This window comes from Alligator sinensis, unplaced genomic scaffold (assembly GCF_000455745.1).
Source record: "Alligator sinensis unplaced genomic scaffold, ASM45574v1 scaffold607_1, whole genome shotgun sequence".
In the NCBI taxonomy this organism is placed as follows: Eukaryota; Metazoa; Chordata; order Crocodylia; family Alligatoridae; genus Alligator; species Alligator sinensis.
The window spans coordinates 3,649,944-3,660,606 of NW_005841935.1; the positions used below are offsets into that span (position 1 = coordinate 3,649,944).

Here is a 10,663-nt window from a genome sequence, read left to right on the forward strand (position 1 = left end):
GGGGGAACACTGGCAACAGAGCTGGAAGTTCTCCCTGTGGCCAGAAGTGGCCAAGTGTGGACGGCCTGGTCCAGCAAGCCAGAAGGTACGGCGAAGGCTAAAGGCACCAACAGGGTGCCAAGGGAGCACTCAGAGGCAGATTCCTCAGCTGGCAGGGAGCTGATAACTCCCCCCAGGGCAAAAATCCCCAGAAAAGGGGGTAAAGCCCAGTTTGCCCAGGTGGACCCAGGTACTGCCTTCGACACCAGCTGGATTGCTGCAGCCAGTGAGTCGGGTAGCAGTAACCCTATAATGCCACACCGCACCTGTGGGAGTCATCACTGGAGCACGTAGGTCAGCTGGGGTTGGGAGAGGGTGGCATAATGGGCGTGGCTGAAGCCTCTGGAAGGGAGAAGCCAGCATAGGACTTAGTTAGCTGCACCCCCCCCCCCCCCAAAATCATTCACAGAACCAGAGTACCCCATCAGGGGACTTGCAGAACCATTAGCAGAAAACAAGCACAAAAGGATGCACCCCATGACACTATAGTACCTGGCCAGGTGGAACACAATCTTGGAAGCAGGTTCAGGAGTGGGGCATCCTTGGGTGGATCGTCCATGGGAGATAGTTGCATGAAAAACTGCCCAACCCCACATGCTGAAAGAAAGCACTCGGCACAGGGCCATCATTCCCCTGCCCACCACCACATCCAAGCTATTTTGGTTGAATTGTTGTTTGGTTGTAGTTTTACCAAGGCTACAGGGTCACAGCCAGACTTCCTGCAGCTGTCCTTGGTTCCAGGCCTCAGCAAAGGATGGGAGGACCCCATCATCACATTAGCTGCATCATCCAAGCTGATCCAAACACCCAAGCGGAAATGGGTGGGGTGTAGGGAAGGAGGAGCCCCACAGAAGATTCACTAGCAGAGTCAACCAGGGCACAGAAGAACTATTGAACATCACCTCTGGAAGTAAACTCCACTGAACAAAAAGTTGTGGTGGGCAAGTAGCCCTGGCGCAAAGTAGCCAAGGTGGCGAGACACACCCATCAATTGACACGGTGGTCATTAGCCTGTTGCAGGGGGGTTGCGGGATTGAGCTGCAGTTTGGAGCAGCTGCATGTCTTCAGCCTCTTTCCTGTAGCCCTTCTCCCTCCTCTCCTTCCCCCCACACCCCCACTCTGCTGTCTTCAGAATGGAAGGGAGGGAAGGCAGCTTGGTCCAGGGTTTGCTCAGCCTGCTCTGGAGGGAGGGGCAGGTGGACTACCTGGGGCACAGCTGTACAGCTCTTTCAAACTGCCAACTGCACAACAAACATAACTTCTGTCTGCAACCTGAGAGGTAATAGCATGCAGGGGAAAAGTCTACAGACCTGTTCTGTGGAAGCAGCAGGTGGCAGCTGCCTCAAGCTCCTGCCTAGTGTGGCTTAGCTGGCCTGAAGAGCAGTAGATTTTTCCTACCTGAGCATATGGGGGAGAAGATCTAACTTCCCATCTTTTGCTGCTGGCTTTGCCATCTGAACCATTTACAGATTTCCCATGCTTTGCTTCCTTCTTTCCCCCTAATGACAGCAGCATGGGAGAATGGAGAAAACTCACTGACCTCCCAGAGACCAAGACTAAGAAGGCAAATTTTAGGAAGATGAGTTGGTGGGTTGCTTAAGAGGTTGTGTAACCCTCATTTACATTTGTAGGATCCCCTCTGTGCTGGAGGCCCTCTGTCCCTGGAAATGGACTGGCAGGGAGCCAGAAGTGGGCTCAGGAGGCCTGAGAACTGGTGCAAAGACACAGACCTGAATGGGTAACTCTGGCCTCTTCCAAATCCTGTTCATAATATACAGATTGTGAGGGACCCCTGGGACTTGTGCACAGAATTACTGCTCTTTACATGGGAGGAGCTTATCCCAGAGGTGTTTTCTTTCCACCCAAACGGGCCTTGCAGGGAGGGGTATTTTAGCAAGCACAGCAGTTAAGAGCAGAAGGTGCAGCTTCTGGTGCCCTGCCTCTCTCATTGGCTTCCTTTTTTATTGTGGAGGGATTTACAATGCCTCCATTCTTCATCCTATTAAATGCAGAGGAAATGCAAGGCCTTGGATGGAATGGTTTAAGGAACTGAACCTGCGAACCTTGGATCTAAAATCACAAGGGTCTCTGGTACTAAGCTAAAACCCAGGCTCCTTAATGCTATCTCTGCCCCAGAATCTTAAAGATTTGTGCATAAACTAGCCACTAGAAGGGAATGCAGATCCATATTGCAGGTTATGCACACAATACTGTATTTGCCTGCATACAACTTTCCCCAAAATAAGACATGTGCCTTGTTTTGGGGAATGCAGAAAGAAGTAAAAAAGATTTTTCTAGACTTATGACTGCATAGAACAGGGACAGAGCCTAATCTTCAGCTAATTCACCCTCCCTTTCCTATTTTGTTAAAAGCTGAAACCCTAGCTGCTGCTGAAGACTGCTCTGCATGGGTGGATCTATGATTTTGGAAAGAGCTACAACATTTCCAGGGCTGGGAAACAGGAGAAGATCAGGAGCAGCTATCACTCAGCTATCAGACAACAAAACTGCCCTAAGAAAGCTAAGCTTGATAAGTGAAATATAGAGACCATTAAAAGGAGAGACAGCCATTAAGAGCCATGAAGAGCAATGAACCATAAAGTCAACTGACTTTATGGTTCCAGTCCTGCTGCATCAAATCAGGGTGCTTCTATTCTGGGCAGAAAATCAGCTTCCTTGCTTAAGATATGCCCTACAATTTGGAGGGGCTGATTTTGGGGGGGAAGGTGCATGTGGCATATGGTATTTATTGCAATGGTGTTGCATATGAATCATTAAGATGAATGTATCAGTGTTCAAAAAGTGCGCCGAAATCTTTGGCAAGACAGAGCAGCCATTAGAGGGCAACAACACATCCACCCCACCCCACCAGAGACATGCCCTCTTGTTGCCCTGAGTATATCATGCCTTGCTTGCTTTGATTGTGAAGTTTTGAATATTATAATGGTAACTTTGAACAGCTGGTTATTAAAGCCCTGGAAGGCACAGGACCTGGCTGTCTTCTGGAGCTTTTTGTTTTAGCCATGTGCTCAAGTTGTCTGAGCTTCCATCTGCAAAATGGTTTATGGATTTAGGGTTGTTGGTTGTAGCCATGTTGGTCAAAGAACACAGGCAGACATGGTTTTTTGGGTAGATGTGATATCTTTTATTAGACCAACTAAATAGTTAGAAAATTGTTCTTTTCAAGCTTTCCGGCATAAACACCCTTCAAGCATCTAGTCCTTTCCTCTAGCTTCTCAGTTTGTGAGCTGGTGGGCGCTGTCTGGGGTGCTCTGCTCGGTGTCCCCTTGGGGAGCACTTGTTTTGGCCCTTTGACCTTCACGTGCACACCCTGTTTGCTCTTTAGTTGTCCCAAGTAATCAGTTGATGTTTTGTATGGCGCCCAGCCGCCCAAACATATGTGGCGGCCCCTAGGGTGCAACCTGCGGACAATGAAAGAACTGTCTGGACCTGCGCAGCGGAGCCAGACGCCCTGGAAGACTGCCAGCCACCCATCCATCAGTGGCCCTAAGATATGATGCGGCAGTCCGCAGCGAAGAGGACATCAAATAGTCCCTTCTGATGTTGTGCAGTCCAATGGCTAATGCAACAGACTAGAATCAGAGTTGGGTTCTGACCTGATGTGTGACTCAGGCAAGTCATTTACTGCCTCTGCTTTCCTTTCTTGCTTTTTCTACCTAGACTAGAAGTTATTTGGGGTAGAAACTGTCTCTCACTACAAGTCTGTGTCATGCCTTTAGATGCTTTTGTTATATTCACTGCATCTTAATCAGGTTTGTGACCAGGATTTCCCTCTGTTTGTTGTCTACAGATGCCAGGACTAGCTCCTACTTGATATCTACCCACAGTGTTTTTCTTCCCTCTTTTAAATAATATCTTAAATTATTTTTATCACAGAGATGTCTCAATCTGAGCACTGCTGGCTATATATATACATATATATATATATATATATATATACTTTACTTTTTATATATTACCTTCTTCCTTTGTTCACACTGTTCCCCAGGAATCAAGACTCTTTTGGCTGGTTTTGTGTGTTAAGTTTTTAGAAAGTGATTTCATGCTAATGTTTTATTGTTTTTCTTTCCTACTTTGCTTTTGCAAAGGGCTGAGTGTTATGCACACAGTTCTTGATTCACCTTTTTTTTCTTAGACTTCTCATACTGCCCTCCATAACTGTTTGAAAAATAACCCTTTACCTTCCTTTTACAAATAGCTATTAGCAGGTCTCTATCAGGTCCAAAATACATGTTCATCTTTTTTTATTTCTCTTGATTCAAGATTGATTTTAGGAAGCTGTCCAGTAGTTCAGCATTTCAGTAAATGAGAAGGTTTACATACTAACAAGCTTTTAAGAAAACTTTTTTTAAATACTAAAAAGGACTGACTCTATTAGGCATTACTAAAATATCCTAAAGCTGTTCTAGATTCTTATGGAATACTGCTGTTCAAATATGTGTTTTTGCAGTAGCTTCTTATTGGATTCTTACAGAGCTTCTAGCTAAGTTTGCATAAGGAGTGTATGTGACACTTTGTCATATGGGGATTAACAAACATTTGTCTTGTTTTAGTTTTAAGAATATAAAATATAGGAGGCGGCAAAATGTGAAGATTTAGAGTAGGGGTGTCAAACTGATACAGCCTTGTAGGCCACATGAGTAGCATGGGGCTGGTCCACAGGCCAGGTCAAGCCCACAGACCCTCTCCTCCTTCTCCAGCATACGTGGAGCAGTTGCTCCAGTCAGTCTGTGCATAGTGCAGTTCCCATAGTGCTGGAATCAGCACCCCATGTGGTGCAGTCTGGCTAGAGCAGCAGCTGTGCTGCACACTCTGGCCACCCCTGTTGGACAGCACTGCATGCAGCGCCAGCTCCAGCCAATTTGGGACCCAGGCTGCACATGGCACTTGTGAGTACCATGTGCAGCGCAGGTCCCAGACCAGCTGGAGTAGGCACCATGTGCAGCACACATCCCAGGGCAGCTGCCAGATTCAGGAAGAGTCCCAGACCAGCTGGAGTGGCCACCAGATCAGGTAGGTTGGGGGAGATGGAGGGGGTCTGTGGGCCTAATCCAGCCTGCAGACTGGCCCCACACCAGAAGTGTACATCATGTCCTGTGTGGGTCTGATCAGATCCAGAGGCAGCACCAAGGGCCAGATGGTGGGGCTCTGCAGGCCATATGTTTGACACCCCTGGTTTAGAGCATAAAGTATTTTTCAGATGTCTGTACATAAGCCTAAGAATAGGGAAACACATTAGAAAAATATGTGTTCAATCCACTTTGGGTAAGATACGTGGACACATGGTTCAGTGTGTGTGCACAAGTATATGCAGATTCAGAGGATGTAAAGCATGTCATTGGCATATGTCACTTAGTCCCAAAAGATATGAATGTGTCCTATCTGTTTTTGTTCTCATGTGCAGTCAGGGCTATGCCACAACTGCCAGCATGTTATTTTTATTTTAATGCCCTCAGCCCTGAGTATCATGTGTACAAAAAACTACCAGGAAAAAGTACTGTGAAAACCGTATTCTTCTTCAGGTAGGAAAGGTATAACATCTCATCTCCTCGTGCATATGCTCTGTGTTTGACTTTTTCTTGTGTATAGTTAAAACCTCTTTTATCTACTTCCCTTTTGAGTAATATGTTTGATTCTCACATGCAAATCTCATTGCATGCCCATGAATACTGTGAAAAATATTCTGTGATTTCTGAACAGAAGGAGCTACATTTTGTTGGTCTGAAGACTGATGTAAAGGAGTAGAAGTAGACTGCTAGTCTCTTTGTATTGGGCAGAGTTAAATGTTGCTTGAGGATGGGAAGAGAGGCCCCAGCTTGGCGCAGAATGGTGTGACACAGAAGCAAAACAACATACCAGAAAGATAATGCAGATTGTTTTGTTACATAATATAAAGATTGACTTTTTTAAGTGCCCCTGCTGGAATGATGCAGATGTGTTAAAGCCAAGAAATGCGCAGCGCAAACAGAAAAAGTACGTAATGGTGTCATTTCTTTGTTGCTTCCCTACTGAATATATCATCACTTTATAGACTAGGTTGTGTTGTTCTGAAATTATAGTTGCTTTAAAGGGAAGGTTAATTGTAAATTCAAAGCACAAATCACAAGAGCTCTCCCCAGAAATAATGTATTTTAAGCACAAGTGACTAAAATAAGAAGGGCTACATAGTGAAAGCATATACATGTGAAATTAACTTTGGCACACATAACAAAGGAGTTATTCCTCCCAGGTGCCATGTTTACATGTGTGGCCGGGACTACAGCATGTTGAGCTGGGTCAGAGTAACCCTGGCTGGCAGGGAATTGGGGGACGGGCAGGGGGGCGGTGCAGGGCTGCTCCAACTAGGCTCAATGTGCTGCGGAGGGGCTGCCTGGGGCACTTGCCAGCAGGCAGCCCCTGCACTGAAGCACCCTCGTGCCCCAGCCAGCCCTATTAGCATCTACCCCATGCATTGCTGTGCACTAGAAAACACTACTGCAAGATAATACTTGTATTTACAAGTACTAACCTGCAGCAGAATTAATTAGTTTACTGTGGCCGAATAGGGCCACACAAGTAGACATGGAGACTTACTGTGGAGCTAATTAGGCAGCTCTGCAGTAAGCATCCCATGTAGATGCACCCAGTAGGTTCAACCCAGCATGGGGTAACATAGGGGTTAAAGGTTATGCTCACAGGCAAACAATAAAGGGAGAAAGAGGAATTAAAAGGCACAAGTAAGGCAGAAAATATGTCTGGTCTGAGATTTGCTACAGAGAACTGATGAGACAAGAATGTGTATGATGGCTGCTCCAGAGAGCATAAGGTATAGAAGAGATGGCTTTCACCCGGGGTGCTCAGGTTGGGCACAGGCAGAAGTGCAGCTCCTCACTGTAACTACAAATGCTTTGCAGGAAGCCTTCTGAATTTACAACGACCCCCTGGACCAAACTGAAGTTCACTGGTGGTTCCAGGATGGAGGTGAATCTAGCTGCAGCCTGCAGCCCATTTATCCTAGCAATAGCCCCTGCTTCCTGCAGGCTGCAAAGCTTTCAGAATGGGAGGGGGCAAAGGGAGCAAGTTCTAGGGGTTCCCCAGCCACCACTGGAGGGTGGGATAGGTGAATTGGAGCCTCCTTCCCACCTCAGGGGGCTCCAACATGCCTACCCCACCCTCCAGCAGGCCCTGAAAAATTCCCTTGGCCCCCTTCCCCTCCTTCCATTCTGAAAACAGCTGGAGGCTGGCAGGCAGCACAGACAAAAGTTACAGAAGATGCTCTGTTTTCATACATCTTCATCTGACCCTTCATTCAATGAGGAGTCAGATTTTGACCAGATCAGCCATTTTTTAAAGCTATCTGCAGCCGTGCACTTGTGTTTGGTCACGGCTATAAACAGCTTTCTGCAGCCAGATTGGGCAAAAATTGTTGCTTCTGGCTGTTCCCATTGTGCCAAGGGATGGAGATGATGTAAGTGGGAGAAAAAAGTCAGCCTGAAAGGGCAGTGGGGAGAGAACTAACACTGCTTTCTGAGGGGATTTAGTTAGTTCTTCTTTCCCAGAAATGAGATCTGGGAAAGAAGAACTAACTAAATCCCCTTAGAAAGCAGTGTTTTGTAGTAGGTAGAAGACTGGATTGGGACTTGAGAGGCCTGTGCTCCCTCCTTGGCTGTATCACTGAGCAGCATGGGACAAGTCACTTCTGTGTCTCATTGTCCCTGTCTACCAAACCAGGAGTGATGATACTATGCTCTTGTAAAGCTTTTGGAGATCTCCATATGAGAAGAACTAGAACTTTGGGGGAGAAAAGAGAGTTCAGTTTTGAAATTGGTCCTAAAATGAATGCGTGGAGCTGGGAGATACGGGGAGCTCCCTGATGGGAAAAATTGATACAGCTGCAAGTCAACAAGAAGTACTATGTTGATTGTGAATAGGCTGGAATATGGAGAGAAGAGATTTGCTTTGTACTGACTCTGCCTTCTAGGAACATGTAAAGGGGTCAGAGCACAAAAGGAGCTGGGGAAGTAGTAGACATGGGCAAAGTGGTGGGGATAATAATAAACAGCTGTTGGGACCCAAGAGGGCTTGAGTTCCCAAGTGAGGTCAGGGCCCAACTGTGCAAGGTGCTGTACAAACACATACCTGAGACAATCTGTGTCTCAAAGTGTTCGCAGTCTAAATAGACAAGACCAGCAAAGGGTGGAAGACAGACTGAGAACTGGTATGCAGAGGGGTCATTTGCTCCAATTCACATAGGAAGCAGAGCCAAAAATCAAACCCAGATCTTGTAACTCAAGCAAATTAGTTACAGAATCACCCTTATTCTGCCTGCAGACACAACCTGCAGGTCAGATCCAGCCCATGGAGACATTTCATCTGTCTTTTGGGGCTCCTGGGGGGCCAGGAATTCAGGTGTGAAGGTAAGTGGGGACTGAGGTCCACCACTAAAATCTGGAATATGGAGACCCATTAGGGGGGTGCATTTCAGTTGGGGGGGTGCAGGGGCGAGTGATGTCTATATTAACTGCTGCGTTGCTGCCACGCACCCAGTAGGACAGGCAAATTGAACACCCCCACTTTATGCAAATAATGTTTTCTCTTTCACCAAAGAAATCACAGGCCCACCTCCTCCAAGCTCTTTCAGAAAGCTCTCCTGGCAATAGTCATGTTAATAAAAGCTGAACTACTTTACATCTTACTGATACAAAACAAAGCACTTGAAGAAAACAGTGAAATTAGTCCCAGCATCCCTGAAATCTGGAAGAACTGTCAGCCGTGTCAAGGTATAGTGTGGGTCACGTTAGAAGAAAAAAAATTCATGGGAGCTTTATCTTTAACTGCAGAGCCTGAGTAACACAGCACGTTTGAAAATCTCCCTCTTATGATCAGATCAGCCACAACCATTTATTTTTCTGTTTATCCATGTCTTCCAATGCTACTGTGGGCTTTAGACAGGGGTGATTGTCCCAGAAACAGCTATTTTACTGAAATGAAACGTATTTCCTCCTACAAAGCATGCGCTTTTCTGCCTACGATATAGTCATTGGGCTAGAGAAGTATGCTCTACTGGGTTTACATGGAGTCACACCTTTTACTTTTGAAGTCTCTGCAGTGTACACTTTAAGTTATCTAGCCTGTAACCCTTTCACTGCTGGGTCACAGTGGATAAATGGAAGGGACTATATGTCCTTTGCGACATCAGGTTTGATTGTGCTGTGGCCATCAAAGCAGTCTGCTCACCCTTTTCTCCTGAATGTTGAAGAACTGGACATGAGATGGTCTTCTAATGTGGGACATGAAATGAGGTCCCCTGTTATACAAAGATGGTATAAAGCCTTTTTGGATGAAATGCTGCTTTGATATAAGCAGGTGCAATTGAGCTTCCTTTGTCTAATTTGGCCCTTAGTCCAGGCTCTGCATCTTCAATAAAGACAATGGACAGAGGTCCTAAATCTGAAATCCTGCCAGCGCAAGTGACTGCTGTCAATAGGGGCTACTTCAATGGGGAAGAAAATCTGCTTTTTCCATATTTAAGATTCCAGGGAGGGAGTCAGTGTCATAGTGAAGTTGAATGCTGCTTTTAAAATTCTCTTTTTGATAGGGAAAGGAGTGACCAGCTCCGTCTGATCAAATTATAGTGGCAATTGATCAAAAGAGGACCCTTAGGAACCTGATCCAGAGCCCTTGGAGGTATTGTTAGAAGTACTGTACTTTATTCTGGCAGATTTTGATCAGCCTTGCCTCTCCAAATATCATGTTTGAATACTGGCCATAACCTTAAGCATAGCCTGTTTTCTAAGTCTGCCCTGGATATCAGCAAGGCTTCAGTGACACTTTCAAAGCATCCCTTTGTGCCTGTCTGCATTTGTCTATCAGCTTTCAAGTGGTTAGATGTAGTTTTCTCTGTGGGTACAATATCGGCAGCATTGGGCTTTGGTTTGGCCTCCCCCCACTGTTCCAGCTGAGAGAATAATTAAGTGTGAAAACCAAAGCCACCTTTGCTCCTGCAGCATGGCAAGGGTCATGTTGACTTTGGCTTATCCAGTCCAAAAGCAGAAATGGGAAGCTAGGAAGAGGAGAGCTTTTGGGCAGTGTTGATGCAAGGAGTCAGCTTCTGATTTTGCTTTACGCTGGTTTTATGTCTCTGATTTAATTTAGAAGGGGTGACTCCTGATCTACAACACTGTAAATGAGAACAGAATTCACAGGTCCCTCCAGGGCCTGTCCCTCATCTGGCACTATATTGCTGTGAATCAGAAACACAGCTATGGAAGCAACATTGTTACAGTGGCGTAAACAGATCTGCATCAGGAGTGAAAGTGCAGACTCTCTCAAGGTGAAGAAATCTCTTTTTCAGGTTTCTGAACTGACCTTCTCAGATGGGAGTCCCCCAGCAGGCAGGCTTCCTTTCAACTGTCCCATTTCCAGGACCTGTGTCAGTTAGCTTTGAACCTGGTTTCTGCCTTGGCATGAAGGGTGGGGATAGAAGGTGACTTCTGAAAGCCTGATAGTGCAAGGGGCTGCTGTCAACAGAGGCTACTTCAATGGAGAAAAGGAGTTACCTGGGGCAGATGTCTTGAACTTGTCCCTATTTCTGTAGATAAGATGGGAGAGGGAGGGAAGGAGA

The 10,663-nt window shown here is 46.1% G+C and overlaps 1 protein-coding gene across 2 annotated transcripts in view; it reads right to left on the reverse strand.

Annotated features, from left to right (window-relative positions):
* The window catches only part of LOC102371460 (neuronal acetylcholine receptor subunit alpha-7-like), a 167,606-nt gene that overhangs the window by 143,124 nt on the left and 13,819 nt on the right, over positions 1 to 10,663 (reverse strand). Inside the window, exon 1 of one of the 2 annotated variants that reach the window (XM_025199094.1) lies at positions 2,200 to 2,227. The exons of the other annotated variant lie outside the window; for it this stretch is intronic. Within the exon in view, the coding sequence (XP_025054879.1) occupies positions 2,200 to 2,227 (28 nt within the window). Of the gene's footprint in view, positions 1 to 2,199; positions 2,228 to 10,663 lie in introns of those variants that run through there. 2 annotated transcript variants of the gene reach the window in all.